Below are 20,427 nucleotides of genomic sequence, written 5' to 3'. Positions count from 1 at the left end.
AAGTGACCACGTTCATTTTTTTTGTGCGTTCGTGAAATCGCGACATGGATCAGGAAAGCGGCGCGTCGTCCGGTTTGGCCAAGTCGGCGGCGCTGAAGCTGTCGGAGATGAGCGCCAAGACTCGCCAGCTCGGCGCCGCCATGAAAGACCCGCATCAGCAGCGGCGCATCATCCTCGTCATCGTCTGCGTCGCTCTCCTCCTGGACAACATGCTCTACATGGTCATCGTGCCCATCATCCCCGATTACCTCGCCGACCTGGAGCACGAGCAGAACGAGCACGTCCACGTCGTCCTGCACCCCAACGGCACGCTGCACCCGACCCCCAGGTCCGCGGCCAAGAGCGGCAACCTGGACGTCCAAATCGGCGTCTTGTTCGCGTCCAAGGCCATCCTGCAGCTCATCGTCAACCCCATCAGCGGCACGTTCATCGACCGCGTGGGCTACGACATCCCGCTGCTGATCGGCCTGACGGTCATGTTCGTCTCCACGTGCATCTTCGCCTTCGCCGAGAACTACGCCACGCTGTTCGCGGCCCGGAGCCTGCAGGGCCTGGGCTCGGCGTTCGCGGACACGTCCGGCTTGGCCATGATCGCCGACAAGTACACGGAGGAAGCGGAGCGGACCCGGGCGCTGGGAATCGCGCTGGCGTTCATATCCTTCGGGAGTCTGGTGGCCCCTCCCTTCGGCGGGATCCTGTACGAGTTCGCCGGGAAACGGGTGCCGTTCATCGTCCTGGCGTGCATCTGCTTAGCCGACGGGTTTCTGCTGCTCACCGTCATAAGACCGCTGACCAATCGGACTCGCGAGAACATGCCGGTCGGCCCGCCCATCTACAAGCTAATGATCGATCCGTACATCGCCGTAGTCGCCGGCGCGCTAACCGTGTGCAACATCCCGCTCGCCTTCCTCGAACCGACCATCGCCAACTGGATGGAGTCCACGATGCACTCGACGCAGTGGGAGATGGGCTTAACGTGGCTCCCGGCATTCTTCCCTCACGTGTTCGGCGTTTACATCACGGTGAAACTGGCGGCGAAGCACCCGAACTTGCAGTGGTTCTACGGCGCGCTGGGCATGGTCATAATCGGCGCCAGCTCGTGCACGGTCCCGGCGTGCAAGACCTTCGGCCAGCTCATCGCCCCGCTGTGCGGAATCTGCTTCGGCATCGCGCTCGTCGACACCGCGCTGCTCCCGACGCTGGCGTTCCTGGTCGACGTCCGGCACGTCTCGGTCTACGGCAGCGTCTACGCCATCGCCGACATCTCGTACTCGGTTGCGTACGCCATGGGGCCCATCGTGGCGGGCCAGATCGTGCACAACCTGGGCTTCGTCCAGCTGAACCTGGGCATGGGCCTCATCAACGTCCTGTACGCGCCGGCGCTGCTCATGCTGCGCAACGTCTGCCAAATGAAGCCGTCGCACTCGGAAAGGGACACGCTGCTGGAGGACGGTCCGCAGGGTCTGTACGACACCATCCGCATGGAGGAGAGGCGGGGCAAGAAGAAGAACTGCGTGAGCGTGGACGAGAACGGGGTGGACGCCTTCAGGGCTCAGAGGTCTGTGTCGGAGGAGTCGTTCGGGAATGATTTCACCTGAGCGGGCGCGGCGCAGGCGGGAACGGGCGTCTGTGAGGGACTCGCGGAGAGGTAAGCTCGTTACCGCGAACACAAACGAGCTTCAGTCTGGGAAAGCAAACAGGAGTCGCCCGAGGGTTTTACGAAACGAGCGCGAGAACGCACGAGAAAACACGCCGTAGTCATCGCGATACGTTCCAAACATGTTCTTCACTTTGTCCAGTCGATGTCCTTCGCTGATCGGCCGCGCTTTAAACCCGCGCCACCGTTTCTCGCCACTAGATTGAGTCGAGAGCTGAACTTCCGATCGTTCTCTGGACAAAAACTGACCCTAAAACGCACACGAAAAGACATCGTTAAGTCAAAATGTCCAGAAAATAATGATTTATTTCAGATTTCATCAATAATTCACTTTATTTGTAAATATCCTCCATCTAGAATCTTCTGGTCGCTGTTTTCCACCTTAATCTGGTTCAAAATGTATTTAAAAAGTCTCAATTGTCGGGAAAAAAAAGCTTCCGTCGCAAATTGGCAGCGACATTTCGGTCATTTGGTCTCCTGGCAACCGCGTCCGATCAAAGTGGCTCGTCCGTTATTTACCCAAACGCATTTTAACGAGTCGTTTTTGAGCCAATAAAAAAAATAGCACGAGCAAAAAATGTCAACGTAGACACATAAAATTCATCTTTTTTTATCGTTTTTTCCTCTCGCGTTATAAATATGTCTTTGGCCTTGGCGTCGAAACAAGCGTAAACCGTGATATATACGACGGAACAAAGAAAAGACGAGCGAAGTAAATGTAAAATTGACTCTTTATTTTTTTTTTGTTTGTTTCTCGTTTTTTCTTCAAACGTAGCACAAAAATGAGCATAAAAATGTCAAATCTAACCCAGCGTAAAATGTAAAAGCACAAATTTCCTTTTTACGACCCTTTAATTTTCTTTACTATGACTATTTAAGCTGAAATTATTGGCACAGACGTAAAACAACTGCACAAAAACAATTGTACGTCGAAAAAATTTTACGATTCGATAACTTTTATACACAAATTACTTTAAAAAAATGTGGTTCCTGCACAATAAGTTGAAATATAACAGTGAAAAATTGTACTTGATGCACAAATTTATCCCAAAAATATGCACCGATGTTGATTATGCTCATTTCTTTAGTTTTAATGACGATACGCACGTGATTTTGCCACGTTAAATCGATTTAGCTGCCGTTTGGTCGCTTCCGTTTGCTCTTTCTTACCATTTCTCTCCAGAACCCGATCGAAGTCCAAATCTGACAGCACAAAAAGCTTGACGCGGTCGCCATATTTCAGATTTATATTTTTGCTCTCGGTGTGCAAACGCGTGTGTCGAGTTTCGTGGGAGGTTTTTTGTCCGTTCCTTTTTAAATGTACGACTTGTAAGAAACGGAAAAAAAAAAGAACAGCCCCGAGTTCAGAACCGTGCGACAAATCAATCTATTTTTAGTGACAGAGGATTTTTTTACTCATGTTTTGCTTGGGTTTAACTCGTGTTTGAATAGAAAACGCTGTGATATATCGTAGGGTTGTACATATGTGTCATGTGAGAGGCTGTTTGTTCTGTCCGTGTAACGAGTCGTGTGTTTTAATAAAGACAAAGTTCAGACCGGTGCAAACGAGTCTTTCAATTATTAACAGTTATTATTAACAATTATTATTACCAAGGAAATGTGGAAAATGCATCGAAGTGGAATAAAGTCATTGTTATGCACATTTAACACATTAATAGTGTTTTTAAGTTAAATATTCAGGGGGAAAAACTCCACGTAATTCATTTTTATTCATAGACTTTTGTAGTAGAAGTTGAAATGTTGGAATGATATAAAATGTAACTTTACTTTAAACGGTGCAAATCTACATTAAAAGTAGTAGTAGAAAAATAATATATTTTTTTAATTTTTTTTGAAGACAATTGTTTTTTTTGAGGTGAATATTTTGAAAGAAAATTCTTCATTCCAAAATTTTTGGGCCAAATTCATGTTTCTCAGTTGTAAAAGACACTAATTGAGATGTAAAAATGCAAACATTTTGCAATTGTTATAATAAAACAGGTCCAGATTCTGTCGTTGGTGGAAAATGTATTATTTATTGATGCATTTTAACATAATAATTACAGAAGTTTGTATTTTTGAAAAAATAATACAACATTTCAGAGTTTCTTTAACATAAACTGTAGTTTCTTTTAGTCCTGGTTTAGACCTGGTTTAGTCCTTGTTTAGACCTGGTTTAGACCTGGTTTAGTCCTTGTTTAGTCCTGGTTTAATCCTGGTTTAGTCCTGGTTTAGACCTGGTTTAGTCCTGGTTTAGTCCTGGTTTGGACCTGGTTTAGACCTGGTTTAGACCTGGTTTAGTCCTGGTTTGGACCTGGTTTAGACCTGGTTTAGACCTGGTTTAGTTCTGGTTTAGACCTGGTTTAGACTTGGTTTAGACCTGGTTTAGATCTGGTTTAGACCTGGTTTGGACCTGGTTTGGACCTAGTTTAGTCCTGGTATAGACCTGGTTTAGACCTGGTTTAGTTCCTCACTAAAAGCTTCAGTTAAAAACGTTATAAAAGTACAGAACGATGACAGATCATTTACGTGGCACTAAAACATGTCAAATATAACCACACCCTTTTACTCCAGTTTGCTTTGATAATAAACAAAGCTGGAGGAAGTGTCTGGGGAGGGGGAAGTGTGGGAGTCCCTGCTCAGACTGCTGCCCCCACGACCCGGAGAAGAAGAAGAAGAAGAAGAAGAAGAAGAAGAAGAAGAAGAAGAAGAAGAAGAAGAAGAAGAAGAAGAAGAAGAAGAAGAAGAAGAAGAAGAAGAAGAAGAAGAAGAAGAAGAAGAAGAAGAAGAAGAAGAAGAAGAAGAAGAAGAAGAAGAAGAAGAAGAAGAAGAAGAAGAAGATGGACGGATAAAGAAACGCCGCCATTTTGTAGCTTTAGCTTCACGTCCTTGAACATGTGACGTTTGATTGGTTCACAACTTGTTCATAATTGTAATAATATATAATCTTGTTCACGTAATTCTAATAAAAAAGTACAAAAAACATAGTTATTGTGTGAAATAATCAGATAAAGGTTCAAACTGAAGTACATGTGAATATATCTGTATTTAATGACATTACTTCACTACATTTCAGAGCAGATTTATGTACTTTATACTCCTTTACTCCAAAGTATTTAGTTTTTCCTGACATCTTACCACAGTGCAAACTGTTGCTCTTCAAAGTACATTTTTACATGAATACTTTCAATACTTTTACAGAAGTAACAGAAGTACAGATGTCTGTCCGTGTTTGCAAACGCCAAGTCTATTTTAGTTCAATCAAATCAAATTAATATCCAAACTGTGTAATTAATGCAAGAAAAGAGAGCGATGTGTTTTTGTACTTTTACTTTTACTTCAGTTGTGTCTGTTTTTCTGCTCCTGTACTTCTACTTTTACTCCACAAAAGTACTGCAAATAATCTACACTGCGAACCTTTCTTTACATTTTAACACAATTTAAAAAGTTGCCAAAACATGAATTCAAAACAGCAAAAATCCTAATTAAACTAAAAACTAAGAAAGAAAACGATATCATGAATAAAGTAAATAAATTATCATAAATAAAAATAATTATAAAAAAATTAATAAAAATGAAAATAAATGAATAAATACAAAATATTATGATAATAATAATAATAATAATAATAATATAATGATGATAGTATGATAATATAATGATGACATAATGATAATTATAATGATGATGATAATAATGATAATAATGATAATAATAATGATAATAGTGATAATAATGATAATATAATAGTGATAAAATAGTAATAAAGCCTCTTCCGTCCCGTGATAATGTCATTACTTTTACGCGCGTGTCTCCGCCGTGTCCCCCGCGCGTGTCTCCCGCGCGTGGACCGTCCGGGGAGACGCGAGGGAGGAGTTTGTAGCCTCCGGGGGGACCGCGGCGGAACGGGAGAAAGGAGACACGGCGGAGGGGAGGTGAAGAGGAGAGAGGAGCACCTGCCACGCACGCTTTTTTACACACTTTTTCCTCTTTTTGTTTCTTCCTCTTCTCGTCATGGAGCGAGAGCGCGCGCGCGGGCAGCTTTTACGCACGGGATAACGGCGCCGCGGAGTGATCCACACGACTCCCGCGGGACACGGAGAGGCGCGCGCGGTAAGAGTGCGTTTTACCTTCTCCAAATAACACCGATTTGTCTTTGACTTGAACCGGAAAACGCGCGATTGTCGTTCGTCTTTGGCGCGCGAGCTTTGCCAAAGCGCGTAAAACGACATCAAAATATATCTATATATACTTTTATCCAACTTATTTGACCCGGAACACGATTATGTTACAACTGTGGAGAGTCACGCGGGAAACAGACAGTTACGTAGTTTTTTAAGACGTAAAAAAAGAGGAGAAAGTCGAGCTCTTTTTTGCAGGAGACGCGCGCCACAGTTGGACAAAGCGCACCGCCACCGGACGTGTTTGAAAGCGGCATTTAAAGCATCCAGAAATCATAATAATCATAATAATCATAATAAGGTTTGATTTGACGTGTTTTGTCAGGTGTGGACGTGTAGTTGTTTCCTGACGCGACAGAAGAAGAAGAAAGACAGAAAGATGCCGATCCTGACGAAGGAGCTGAGCATGGACAAACAGGTGAGGAAAGTGCTTTTAGAATGTTTTTTTTGTTTTGGGAGTTTGCTGGAGTTTTGGTTGGAGTTATGACGGGACGTTCAGCACCACGGACAGAGACACGCGCAGTTCCTGTGAGCGCCGCTAGAGGCAGAGGGGGAGACACAATCAAATATGATTGATTCTAGTGTTTTTGTAAAGTCAAAGCGTCAGAGCTCGGTTCAAACACACGTACGGTTGTATTTGACGTTATTTGTTTGTTTGGAAAGACGTTATGACGCACGCTTTGCATTTTTGATCGTGACTTTCAGGTTTTGCTGGTCAGAAATGTGGAGGTTTTAAGCACAAATGACACTTTTCGCAAAGCTCAAATACAATATAATACATGTTTGAGGCTAGAAAATTGTATTATTTCCATATTTTGTGATATAAAGTCAATATATTTGTCATTTCTCTGGGAATTCAAAACGGTTGCTTATTTTCTTCATTATAAAAGACTTAAAACACTTAGATCTGATGTCAGTTCATCGTTAAACATGTGTCTGTTTGACTCTATTCCAGAACATTCTACAAACATTTTAATGTGTCTGTTTGGTCATAAATTGAGCCTATTTTATTCCTGATTTGGACTTGTTTTAGACCTGGTTTAGTCCTGGTTTAGTCCTGGTTTAGTCCTGCTTTAGTCCTGGTTTAGTCCTGGTTCAGCCCTGGTTTAGTCCTGCTTTAGTCCTGGTTTAGTCCTGGTTCAGCCCTGGTTTAGTCCTGCTTTAGTCCTGGTTCAGCCCTGGTTTAGTCCTGCTTTAGTCCTCGTTTAGTCCTGGTTTGGTTGGTGTTTATCGGTGTTTGTCGGCGTTAAGACCTGACGAAGTGGATTCAATTAACTAATTAAACATCATCAGGTGCAGATCGGACACAATTTGCCCAAAAAAAAATGAATTTAGCCGACAATTCTCCCACAAAACCTTTTTATTGTCGTCGCTGTTCAGTGTCAAAAATGTAGAAATGTAGAAAACGACTTTCAGTTCTCGCTTCTCCTTTTGCTCTTTTTGCTCTTTTCGCTCTCTTTTCTCGCTCGTACAGAAAGATTTGTCCCGTTTTGAAGTCGACTCACGGCGGCGAAACTGTAAAACGACGTCAGTAAAAATGGATCCACTCTCGCTAATGAATGAGACGCGTTTCAATCAGTGAAGTGGACTCACGTTCTGCCTGTGTCCGGGCCGGGTTTGCACGTTCTGCCTGTGTCCGGGCGGGGTTTGCACGTTCAGCCTGTGTCCGGGCGGGGTTTGCACGTTCTGCCTGTGTCAGGGCGGGGTTTGCACGTTCTGCCTGTGTCCGGGCCGGGTTTGCACATTCTGCCTGTGTCCGGGCCGGGTTTCCTCGGGCGTCGCCGTCTCAAGTCGAACAAAACGTCTGATTGTCGTTGTATTTTGCGCGTCGGGGTCAGAATGAAAGGTCAAGCTGTGAAATGTGAGGTTAAGAGCTTTGCCACGCATCTTTTTTGCTTTATTCTTTCTTTTTCTTCTGAATTTTTTCGTCTTTCTTCTTCTTTTTCGGTCGGCTGCAGCTCTAGTTCCCTTCCACCTCGAACATGTTGGCAAATGTAGCTAATCTAAATTAATCTGGAGTAAATGAGCAGCAGAAGTGTGTTTAGACACTAGGTTTGGGTTCACAGTGGGCGGTTCAAGGTTCTGCACCTGAAACAAAGATCTAGTCTAGCACCTGGATCAAGTCAAGGTTCAGTTTCTTTTGAACTGAAACCAAACCAGGAACTAAACAACGTCCATGTTAGCTCTAAACCAGGTCTAAACCAGGACTAAACTTGGACTACACCAGGACTAAACCAGGTCTAAACCAGGTCTAAACCAGTACTAAACCAGGAATGAACCAGGAATAAAGCAGGACTATATTTGGACAAAACCAGGACTAAACCAGGACAAAACCAGGACTAAACCAGGACTAAATCAGGACTAAACCAGGACTAAACAAGGTCTAAACCAGGGCTAAACCAGGACTAAACCAGGTCTATATTTGGATGGCTAAACACAAACTAAACAGAGGCTAACCACTCTGCCGCAGTGACACAGGGAGAACACACAAACACTCGTCTTCAGCTGCAGTTTCCTCTCGTCTGGTGTAAATTATTTGGTTTCTTTGGCCTGAACGCTGTAAATCAGCCTCTAGACATTCTTTCAGCACATCACATGGAGCTTAATTAACGACGGCTTCCTAATTAAGAGCTCCCATTTGGTCCTGTTTTCTTCAAAGCTTTTGTGATGAATTATTAAGTCGCGGTCTAATTATAAACAGCGAGTGTGAGATCGACGGAGCGACGGTCAGTCCACAGCCACACGTGAACTCTCAAGAGGAACCACAGGCCACGCCCCGTACAACAGACAGGGGGCGACAGACTCGTCCAAACACGGAGGGTAACGAGGGTAACGAGGGTGACGAGGGTAACGAGGGTGACGAGGGTGACGAGGGTGACGAGAGTAATGAGGGTAACGAGGGTGATGAGGGTGACGAGAGTAACGAGGGTAACGAGGGTGACGAGGGTGACGAGAGTAACGAGGGTGATGAGGGTGACGAGAGTAACGAGGGTAACGAGGGTGACGAGAGTAACGAGGGTGATGAGGGTGACGAGAGTAACGAGGGTAACGAGGGTGATGAGGGTGACGAGAGTAACGAGGGTGATGAGGGTGACGAGAGTAACGAGGGTGACGAGAGTAACGAGGGTGACGAGGGTGACGAGGGTGACGAGGGTAACGAGGGTAACGAGGGTGACGAGGGTGACGAGAGTAACGAGGGTAACGAGGGTGACGAGGGTAACGAGGGTGACGAGAGTAACGAGGGTGACGAGAGTGACGAGAGTAATGAGGGTAACGAGGGTAACGAGGGTGACGAGGGTGACGAGGGTGACGAGGGTAACGAGGGTGACGAGGGTGACGAGAGTAACGAGGGTAACGAGGGTGACGAGAGTAACGAGGGTGACGAGGGTGACGAGGGTGACGAGGGTGACGAGGGTGACGAGAGTGACGAGGGTAACGAGGGTGACGAGAGTGACGAGGGTAACGAGGGTGACGAGGGTGACGAGGGTAACGAGGGTGACGAGGGTGACGAGGGTGACGAGGGTAACGAGGGTGACGAGAGTGACGAGGGTAACGAGGGTGACGAGGGTGACGAGGGTAACGAGGGTGACGAGGGTGACGAGGGTAACGAGGGTGACGAGAGTAACGAGGGTAACGAGGGTGACGAGAGTGATGAGAGTAATGAGAGTAACGAGGGTGACGAGGGTGACGAGGGTAACGAGGGTGACGAGGGTGACGAGGGTGACGAGGGTGACGAGAGTAACGAGGGTGACGAGAGTGATGAGAGTAATGAGAGTAACGAGGGTAACGAGGGTGACGAGGGTGACGAGGGTGACGAGAGTAACGAGGTTGACGAGGGTGACGAGGGTGACGAGGGTAACGAGGGTGACGAGAGTAACGAGGGTGACGAGGGTGACGAGGGTAACGAGGGTGACGAGGGCGACGAGGGCGACGAGGGTGACGAGGGTGACGAGGGTAACGAGGGTGACGAGGGTGACGAGAGTAACGAGGGTAACGAGGGTGACGAGGGTGACGAGGGTAACGAGGGTGACGAGGGTAACGAGGGTGATGAGGGTGACGAGGGTGACGAGGGTAACGAGGGTGACGAGGGTGACGAGAGTAACGAGGGTAACGAGGGTGACGAGGGTGATGAGGGTGACGAGGGTGACGAGGGTAACGAGGGTGATGAGGGTGACGAGGGTGACGAGGGTAACGAGGGTGATGAGGGTGACGAGGGTGACATGGATAAACATCACAAACACCATCGAGTGTCTGTTTGGTTTGGGCAGATTATGGCGGAAACACGAGTTCGAGACGTTGGTGAAGCGTCGAGCCCAAAGAGACGAGTGGAACCATCAACGATTGTTTCTGTTACTTAAAGGCGCAATGGATGATTTTTCGGCGATTTGAGAACTCAGGCTGAAGTGCACATGCCACTCCCCCGTGCGCATGCCACATGTGGACTGATACAACACACACGTGCGTTTGTTTATTAGCGCGACGGATCGCATCGCAGCTCTCGTCTCCTGTAGATTTCCGTCTCTTATGAGTCAACTCGAACAGTCTTTCTCATCTTCATTTTGTCCCGTACACTGAGGGAACTATCTTATGATAGATCAATGCGCTTAGACACGCGGAAACGTGCTGCTCTCCTGGGGACGAGCCACACGCGGCTGCAGGTGAGCGGTAGGTGCGTTTTATGATTGGCAGGACTAATCGGCAGTCCACGCCACGAGGAAATAAGACTCAAATTTGGGCCAGAAAACAACTTATTTCTATCTGATCATTTTTGGGTCGTTAACGGAGACAAATGTTACAAAATGGAGTCTGAAAGTGTCTGACAGAACGACTCATTCAACCATAACACAGTTCAGAGTTTTATCACTTCCTGTTTGTATGTTTGTAACGGATGACATCACACTTGGAAATTACCCAGTGTACACTGGGCCAAGACTCAACATAAACCAGGTCTAAACCTGGACTAAACAAGGTCTAAACCAGAAACTAAACCAGGACTAACACAGAAACTAACCCAGGACTAAACCAGGACTAAACCAGGTCTAAACCAGGACTAAACCAGGACTGAACCTTTATTTAACCCATTGAGATCGAGACCTCTTCTCAAGGTGACCTGAGGCAAAGTAGAAAACATTTAGAAAAAGGAAAACACTTTTTTTTTTTTAAAGTTTCCTTTTTTGTCATTTAAAATCACAAGTTTCAAATTTGAATGGATAAATTCAGATTTTTGCACATATATCGGCCTTAAAATGTCCAAAATATCAAATAATGATCCACCTGTGTCCCAGATTAAAAGAAGAATATGTCTTCTTTAACTGTCTGCAAATACATGACAAACAAACAAACAAACAAACAAACAAACAAGCATAAATGAGTTTGTCTTTGTTTTTGACTCATCTGTGTGGACTGTCCGTTCAGGAGCTGCCGAAGGTCCCCGTCCCTCCTCTGGACCGGACCCTGGACACGTATCTGAAGTGTGTCCAGCACCTCGTCCCCGAAGAGCAGTTCAGGAAGACCAGAGCCGCCGTGGACACGTTCGGCGCCCCCGGTGGAGTGGGAGAGCTACTGCAGAAGAAACTGCTGGAGAGACGAGAGAAGACGGACAACTGGGTGAGAAAGTGTCTCAGAACGAGCACGAGCCGCTTATGGAACACGTATTTTAATAAGAAATGTCCAAATGCGATAATTAAGTTAAAATTTCTACGACACATTAAACGAGACATTTCACTAAAACACAGTGAAGACGATTATATTTCAGATTTGACCAAACATTTTGCCTGTTTGTCACAGTTTCACCATTGTGTGAAGTTTATAATTGTACTTCCTGTTTGGACGTAGGTAGAGGTGATTCCACAGCTGTTACCATAGCAATCAGACTGTAAACAAGAGCTAAACTCCACATAAATGACACAGTTCTGATCTGACACAATAAGACCATAAAACACCTTTATTTAGTCCAACTATGGTTTAAACTGTCAGAAAATGTCAGTGTAAACTGTCTCTGATCGTTGTGGTGTTTGAGGTGGAACTATTAAGCGTGGGCACGCCCCCGGACCATAATTAGCGCCTCGTTAGCTACGCATGTTGGTTTAAGACTGAGATAACATAAGCGCTATATTGTGGTGTGATGTACTTGGCATTTATTTACTTTATACATCTAACTAAATACTAAGTCAAAGTAAACAGATTAATTGCTGTATTCATTAACTGGAGCGTGTATTTTGTATTTGTATTTTATAGTTGTTAAATATGTCCTGGTGTCTAATAACCCCTTCAAGAGTGGGTAGACCCCCTTCAAGTGTGGGTAGACCTCCTTCAAGTGTGGGTAGACCCCCTTCAAGTGTGGGTAGACCTCCTTCAAGTGTGGGTAGACCTCCTTCAAGTGTGGGTAGACCTCCTTCAAGTGTGGGTAGACCTCCTTCAAGTGTGGGTAGACCTCCTTCAAGTGTGGGTAGACCCCCTTCAAGTGTGTGTAGACCCCCTTCAAGTGTGGGTAGACCTCCTTCAAGTTTGGGTAGACCTCCAAGTGTGTGTAGACCCCCTTCAAGTGTGGGTAGACCTCCCTCAAGTGTGGGTAGACTCCCTTAAAGTGTGGGTAGACCCTGTTCAAGTGTGGGTAGACCTCCTTCAAGTGTGGGTAGACCTCCTTCAAGTGTGGGTAGACCCCCTTCAAGTGTGGGTAGACCCCCTTCAAGTGTGCGTAGACCTCCTTCAAGTGTGGGTAGACCCTCTTCAAGTGTGGGTAGACCTCCTTCAAGTGTGGGTAGACCCTCTTCAAAAGTGTGGGTAGACCCCCTTCAAGTGTGGGTAGACCTCCTTCAAGTTTGGTTAGACCTCCAAGTGTGTGTAGACCCTCTTCAAGTGTGGGTAGACCCCCTTCAAGTGTGGGTAGACCTCCTTCAAGTGTGGGTAGACCTCCTTCAAGTGTGGGTAGACCTCCTTCAAGTGTGGGTAGACCTCCTTCAAGTGTGGGTAGACCTCCTTCAAGTTTGGGTAGACCTCCTTCAAGTGTGGGTAGACCTCCTTCAAGTGTGGGTAGACCCTCTTCAAGTGTGGGTAGACCTCCTTCAAGTGTGGGTAGACCCCCTTCAAGTGTGGGTAGACCTCCTTCTAGTGTGGGTAGACCTCCTTCTAGTGTGGGTAGACCTCCTTCAAGTGTGGGTAGACCTCCTTCAAGTGTGGGTAAACCCTTTTCAAGTGTGGGTAGACCCCCTTCAAGTGTGGGTAGACCCCCTTCAAGTGTGGGTAGACCTCCTTCAAGTTTGGGTAGACCTCCAAGTGTGTGTAGACCCCCTTCAAGTGTGGGTAGACCCCCTTCAAGTGTGTGTAGACCCCCTTCAAGTGTGGGTAGACCTCCTTCAAGTGTGTGTAGACCCCCTTCAAGTGTGGGTAGACCTCCTTCTAGTGTGGGTAGACCTCCTTCAAGTGTGGGTAGACCCCCTTCAAGTGTGTGTAGACCTCCTTCAAGTGTGGGTAGACCTCCCTCAAGTGTGGGTAGACCCCCTTCAAGTGTGGGTAGACCTCCTTCAAGTGTGGGTAGACCTCCTTCAAGTGTGGGTAGACCCCCTTCAAGTGTGGGTAGACCCCCTTCAAGTGTGGGTAGACCTCCTTCAAGTGTGGGTAGACCTCCTTCAAGTGTGGGTAGACCCCCTTCAAGTGTGGGTAGACCCCCTTCAAGTGTGGGTAGACCCTCTTCAAGTGTGGGTAGACCCCCTTAAAGTGTGGGTAGACCCCCTTCAAGTGTGTGTAGACCTCCTTCAAGTGTGGGTAGACCTCCTTCAAGTGTGGGTAGATCTCCTTCAAGTGTGGGTAGACCTCCTTCAAGTGTGGGTAGACCTCCCTCAAGTGTGGGTAGACCCTCTTCAAATGTGGGTTGACCTCCTTCAAGTGCGGGTAGACCTCCTTCAAGTGTGGGTAGACCTCCTTCAAGTGTGGGTAGACCTCCTTCAAGTGTGGGTAGACCCTTTTCAAGTGTGGGTAGACCCCCTTCAAGTGTGGGTAGACCCCCTTCAAGTGTGGGTAGACCTCCTTCAAGTTTGGGTAGACCTCCAAGTGTGTGTAGACCCCCTTCAAGTGTGGGTAGACCCCCTTCAAGTGTGGGTAGACCCCCTTCAAGTGTGCGTAGACCTCCTTCAAGTGTGGGTAGACCCTCTTCAAGTGTGGGTAGACCTCCTTCAAGTGTGGGTAGACCTCCTTCAAGTGTGGGTAGACCCCCTTCAAGTGTGGGTAGACCCCCTTCAAGTGTGGGTAGACCTCCTTCAAGTTTGGGTAGACCTCCAAGTGTGGGTAGACCCCCTTCAAGTGTGGGTAGACCCCCTTCAAGTGTGGGTAGACCCCCTTCAAGTGTGCGTAGACCTCCTTCAAGTGTGGGTAGACCATCTTCAAAAGTGTGGGTAGACCTCCTTCAAGTTTGGGTAGACCTCCTTCAAGTGTGGGTAGACCCCCTTCAAGTGTGGGTAGACCTCCTTCAAGTGTGGATAGACCTCCTTCAAGTGTGGGTAGACCTCCTTCAAGTGTGGGTAGACCTCCTTCAAGTGTGTGTAGACCCCCTTCAAGTGTGGGTAGACCCTCTTCAAGTGTGGGTAGACCCCCTTCAAGTGTGGGTAGACCTCCTTCAAGTGTGGGTAGACCTCCTTCAAGTGTGGGTAGACCCCCTTCAAGTGTGGGTAGACCTCCTTCAAGTGTGTGTAGACCCCCTTCAAGTGTGTGTAGACCTCCTTCAAGTGTGTGTAGACCTCCTTCAAGTGTGGGTAGACCTCCTTCAAGTGTGGGTAGACCTCCTTCAAGTGTGGGTAGACCTCCTTCAAGTGTGGGTAGACCCCCTTCAAGTGTGGGTAGACCCTCTTCAAGTGTGGGTAGACCCCCTTCAAGTGTGGGTAGACCTCCTTCAAGTGTGTGTAGACCCCCTTCAAGTGTGGGTAGACCTCCTTCAAGTGTGGGTAGACCCCCTTAAAGTGTGGGTAGACCTCCTTCAAGTGTGGGTAGACCCCCTTCAAGTGTGGGTAGACCTCCTTCAAGTGTGTGTAGACCCCCTTCAAGTGTGTGTAGACCTCCTTCAAGTGTGTGTAGACCCCCTTCAAGTGTGTGTAGACCCCCTTCAAGTGTGTGTAGACCTCCTTCAAGTGTGTGTAGACCCCCTTCAAGTGTGGGTAGACCTCCTTCAAGTGTGTGTAGACCCCCTTCAAGTGTGGGTAGACCTCCTTCAAGTGTGTGTAGACCTCCTTCAAGTGTGGGGGGCAGCGCAGTCAAACTAGTAATACACATCACAGAGGGATTCAGCTCTACTTCCTGTCATTTTGAACTTTCAAAATTTCTTCACAGACTGCAATTAAACTTATTAAACTAAATTATTCATACCATCAAACCAAGTCTTTAAGAATGTGTTTTAGTCTGTGTATGTGTTTATGATTATTTTTTTATAGTTCACATGTCACGATCAGTTGAATAATAATTGCCGTTACCAGGACTACAACGATTTAATCAGACTAGTCCATAAACGTGTATACAGGCTGTAAAATGAGGAGGAGGATGATGATGATGATGAGGATGAGGAGGATAATGATGATGAGGAGGATAATGATGATAATGAGGATGAGGAGGATAACGATGATGAGGAGGATAATGATAATGATGATAATGAGGATGAGGAGGATAACGATGATGAGGAGGATAATGATGATGAGGAGGATAATGATAATGATGATAATGAGGATGAGGAGGATAATGATGATGAGGAGGATAATGATGATAATGATGATAATGAGGATGAGGAGGATAATGATGATGAGGAGGATAATGATGATAATGAGGAAGAGGAGGATAATGATGATAATGAGGATGAGGAGGATAATGATGATGAGGAGGATAATGATGATAATGAGGATGAGGAGGATAATGATGATAATGATGATAATGAGGATGAGGAGGATAATGATGATTAGGAGGATAATGATGATAATGAGGATGAGGAGGATAATGATGATAATGACGATAATAAGATAAGATATTCCTTTATTGTCCCACATGGGGAAATTTCATAATGATTATAATGATGATAATGAGGATGAGGAGGATAATGATGATGAGGAGGATAATGATGATGAGGAGGATGAGGAGTATGATGATGAGGATGATAATTATATGATGATGATGTGGATGATAATGATGAGGAGTATGATGATGAGGATGATGATGAGGATGATAATGATGAGGAGGATGAGGAGGATAATGATGATGATGAGGATGATAATGATGAGGAGGATGAGGAGAATGAGGAGAATGATGAGGAGGATGAGGAGAATGAGGAGTATGATGATGAGGATGAGGAGGATAATGATGATGAGGAGGATGAGGAGGATAATGATGATGATGAGGATGAGGAGGATAATGATGATAATGAGGATGAGGAGGATAATGATGATGAGGAGGATGAGGAGGATAATGATGATGAGGAGGATGAGGAGTATGATGATGAGGATGAGGAGGATAATGATGATAATGAGGATGAGGAGGATAATGATGATAATGAGGATGAGGAGGATAATGATGATGAGGAGGATGAGGAGTATGATGATGAGGATGATAATTATGATGATGATGATAATGATGAGGAGGATGAGGAGGATAATGATGATAATGATGATGATGATTAGGATGATGATGATGAGGATGATAATGATGAGGAGAATGAGGAGTATGATGATGAGGATGAGGAGGATAATGATGATAATGAGGATGAGGAGGATAATGATGATGAGGAGGATGAGGAGGATAATGATGATGAGGAGGATGAGGAGTATGATGATGAGGATGAGGAGGATAATGATGATAATGAGGATGAGGAGGATAATGATGATAATGAGGATGAGGAGGATAATGATGATGAGGAGGATGAGGAGTATGATGATGAGGATGATAATTATGATGATGAGGATGATTAGGATGATGATGATGAGGATGATAATGATGAGGAGGATGAGGAGGATAATGATGATGATGAAGATGACGATGAGGATGATAATGATGAGGAGGATGAGGAGAATGAGGAGTTCGATGAGAATGAGGATGATGATGATGCTGAGGAGGAGGATGAGGAGGAGGTTGAGGAGGAGGATGATGATGATGTTGAGGAGGATGAGGATGAGGAAGATGATGATGAGGAGGATGATGAAGATGATATAATAAAATAATAATAATAATAACCTTTTATAACATGGACAGCAACATGATCCAACCAAAATGTCCAAAATAATACACATTTTCAGACTTTATTTGAATATATTCACCATATTTCAACCTTTATTTGCCCAAAAACCTTTAAAAAGTCTCAATAAACAGTATAAAAAAATCGTTTGACCACTAAAATAATCGTCCTTCTTGACCCTAAATTCACCCACAGCTCGAAAGTGTGAAGTCCGAGCGCCAGTTGTTTGTTCGTTTGTCTCAGTTTTGACAGCGTGTTTTCAGAGAGATTTACGACGGCGTCTGCGTCTCGCTCCGGGTCAGTCCAGCTCTGATCCATCACTGCCCACTCCGCCTCCACCCAGACTCCGCCTCCACCCACATGGGCTTCAGTCTGGTGCCCACATGCGGGGCCGGAGCGGGAGCGGTGCAGGTCGGGCCGGAGATAACGCCAGGTTCAGACAGAGATCCAGCAGCCCACATAATCAGAGCGAAGAGAAGAAAGCAGAGAGAGTGTAGTGGCCTCAGAACACCGGGGTATAGACCAGGACTAAAGCAAGACTAAAGCAGGTCTAGACCAGGACTAAAGCAGGATTAAAGCAGGACTAGACCAGGACTAAAGCAGGATTAAAGCAGGACTAGACCAGGACTAAAGCAGGACTAGACCTGGACTAAAGCAGGACTAAACCAGGTCTAAAGCAGGACTAGACCAGGACTAAAGCAGGACCAGACCTGGACTAAAGCAGTACTAAAGCAGGACTAGACCAGGACTAAAGCTTGACCAGACCAGGACTAAAGCAGGATTAAACCAGGTCTCAACCAGGACTAGACCAGGACTAAACCAGGACTAAAGCAGGACTAGACCAGGACTAAAGCGGGACTAAAGCAGGACTAAAGCAGGACTAAAGCAGGACTAAAGCAGGACTAAACCAGGACTAGACCAGGACTAAAGCAGGACTAAAACAGGACTAAAACAGGACTAAAACAGGACTAAAACAGGACTAAAGCAGGACTAAAACAGGACTAAAACAGGACTAAAGCAGGACTAAAACAGGACTAAAACAGGACTAAAACAGGACTAAAACAGGACTAAAGCAAGTCTAAAGCAGGACTAGACCAGGACTAAAACAGGACTAAACCAGGACTAAAGCAGGTCTAAAGCAGGAGAAGGAGGAGGAGAAGGAGAAGAATGCGGCGCAGAAGGAAAAACACACGTTGCTTTCCCTCTGTGGTGATTGTGATCTGGTCTGTTCTTCAGGTGTACGATTACTGGCTGGAGGACATGTACCTGAACAACCGTCTGGCTCTGCCCGTCAACTCCAGCCCGGCCATGGTGTTCCCCAAGCAGAACTTCAGAGACCTGAAGGACGCGCTCAGGTCAGCGTCCCACACACTGTCTGTACCTGTCATACACATACATCATAGTTTTCGTGTAGTCGAGCAGGCATTTGTGCAGAAAACGTGGACAAATCTGTAGAACATGACAGGAAGTGACATCACACAAGGGACACTCGTACAGGAAGTGACATCACACCAGGGACACTCATTCCAGTCAAAGTTTATGCAGAATTTACACAAAGAAACAACTTTTTTTGACTATTCAATGTACAGTATTTTATAATCGGAAACACCTGTAATTAAATAACTGCAAAAGACAAATGCGTTTAATCTGCTGCACTGTGAGCATCTCTATGGAAACAAGGAAACGACGGGCTGGAAAAGTTACACAGTGCAACTTTTTACCGCCGCATCTTATCGTTTTAAAGATGTCCAGGACGGAATTACGAGCTGACAAGCTGCAGGGCTCCTCCCACCTCTGACAAATCCCACCCAGTTAGTCCTGGTCTAGTTCCCGGTTAGTCCTGGTCCAGTTTTCCCGGTTAGTCCTGGTCCAGTTTTCCCGGTTAGTTCTGGTCCAGTTCCCTGTTAGTCCTGGTCCAGTTCCCAGTTAGTCCTGGTCCAGTTCCCAGTTAGTCCTGGTCCAGTTCCCGGTTAGTCCTGGTCCAGTTCCCGGTTAGTCCTGGTCCAGTTTTCCCGGTTAGTTCTGGTCCAGTTCCCGGTTAGTCCTGGTCCAGTTTTCCCGGTTAGTTCTGGTCCAGTTCCCTGTTAGTCCTGGTCCAGTTCCCAGTTAGTCCTGGTCCAGTTCCCGGTAAGTTCTGGTCCAGTTATCCCGGGTAGTCCTGGTCCAGTTCTCTTTTAGTCATGGTCCAGTTCCTGGTTAGTCCTAGTCAAGTTTTCCCGGTTAGTCCTGGTCCAGTTCCCCGTTAGTCCCGGTTAGTCCTGGTCCAGTTCCCGGTTCCTCTCGCGCTCCTCCTCCTGGTCTTTATCGATCGGATTCTTAAGTTAATAACCCCCCTGAGACAAACGAGCTGCCGCACTTTGACAGGAGCATCTTATCTGGCGAGCTCTAACACGATTATGGCGAGCTCCGAGGTCGCCGCACGGCTATTTATATATATATGGGACAGATGACATTAAAGGTGCACTGCGTCACTTTTCTGCTGAAGGTACAAACCATCCATCTGCTCGTCTCACAGTGTAACGTCCTTCAGTGTCTATCAAGCATCAAGCATTATAGCAAGAATGTCAAATCTGCTCCTGTAAAACACTCAAAGCGCAACAAAAAAAACAGTAAAAACACTGCTAAACGTCTACAGCTGCGTGATGTTTAATCGACCGCTGATGCTAAATACGTCTAAATGAAACGTTTCTGAGTCTGTTTTTTGAGGATAATGAGTTGTGGGCAAGTTGAAGCGTCCTTTACCTCCCCCGCTGTTGGCAAACAAGCTAGCTACAACGGAGAAACTACTTTATGTGGGAAAAATGGAAACCGAACGTGAACTTGAGCCACATGGACAAAAATGAGGCAAAACAACAACAATATATTAATAAAAAAATTAAAATACATAAAATAAAATAAATAATAAAAAAATGAATTAATAATAATAATAATAATAATAATACTGATAATGTGCATCCTGAGACTGACATGTTGTGTGAAGGAAACGCCGCTCTTCAGTGAATGTTCTTCCTGTGAGTCATACTTTTCCCGTGGTCCTCAGGTTTGCGACGCGCATCATCCGCGGCGTGCTGGACTACAAGACTCGCATCGACGCGTGAGTTCATCATGACCTCTGAGAACACAAAGCACACATTATATTAGCTTTGGTTTGATTGGAGGAAACACGACAGGATTATTACCAGTCTAAGGTCCTCGCCCCGTAGTTTTTCTCTCCCTTAAGAATTGATACGTTACACAGTAAACCGGGTCTAAACCAGGTCTAAACCCGGTCTAAACCTGGTCTAACCCTGCTCTCTCACTGGTCTAAACCCTGCTCTCACATTGGTCTCACACTGGTCTAAAGACAGTCTAAACCCTGATCCAAACCCGGTCTAAACCCAGTCTGAACC

At 46.1% G+C, this 20,427-nt stretch overlaps 2 protein-coding genes across 2 annotated transcripts in view; both read left to right on the top strand.

Moving 5' to 3' along the window:
• The first annotated feature begins 29 nt into the window (after positions 1–29).
• On the top strand, positions 30–3,150 carry LOC140369297 (probable vesicular acetylcholine transporter-B). Its single transcript, XM_072456590.1, has one exon. The coding sequence runs from the start codon at positions 45–47 to the stop codon at positions 1,596–1,598; it is 1,554 nt and encodes a 517-aa protein (XP_072312691.1). The 5' UTR covers positions 30–44; the 3' UTR covers positions 1,599–3,150.
• Positions 3,151–6,149: 2,999 nt separating this feature from the next.
• LOC140369345 (choline O-acetyltransferase-like) overlaps positions 6,150–20,427 on the top strand; it is a 34,616-nt gene continuing 20,338 nt past the window's right edge. Inside the window, exons 1-4 of the mRNA XM_072456645.1 lie at positions 6,150–6,256; positions 11,254–11,445; positions 18,275–18,393; positions 20,079–20,132. Coding sequence (XP_072312746.1) covers positions 6,218–6,256; positions 11,254–11,445; positions 18,275–18,393; positions 20,079–20,132 — 404 coding nt within the window. The 5' untranslated portion in view covers positions 6,150–6,217. The remainder of the gene's footprint in view (positions 6,257–11,253; positions 11,446–18,274; positions 18,394–20,078; positions 20,133–20,427) is intronic.

Source organism: Eucyclogobius newberryi, unplaced genomic scaffold, assembly GCF_026437365.1.
Source record: "Eucyclogobius newberryi isolate DKJ021-1_F unplaced genomic scaffold, fEucNew1.0.hap1 SCAF_20, whole genome shotgun sequence".
Classification (NCBI taxonomy): domain Eukaryota; kingdom Metazoa; phylum Chordata; class Actinopteri; order Gobiiformes; family Gobiidae; genus Eucyclogobius; species Eucyclogobius newberryi.
The sequence above is the reverse complement of the archived record's forward strand: the minus strand, read 5'-3'. Positions and strand labels throughout refer to the sequence as shown.

What these genes read in the sequence shown, in the direction of transcription:
- LOC140369297 (XM_072456590.1), top strand. Translation starts at nt 45, where the DNA reads ATGGATCAGGAAAGCGGCGCGTCGTCCGGTTTGGCCAAGTCGGCGGCG.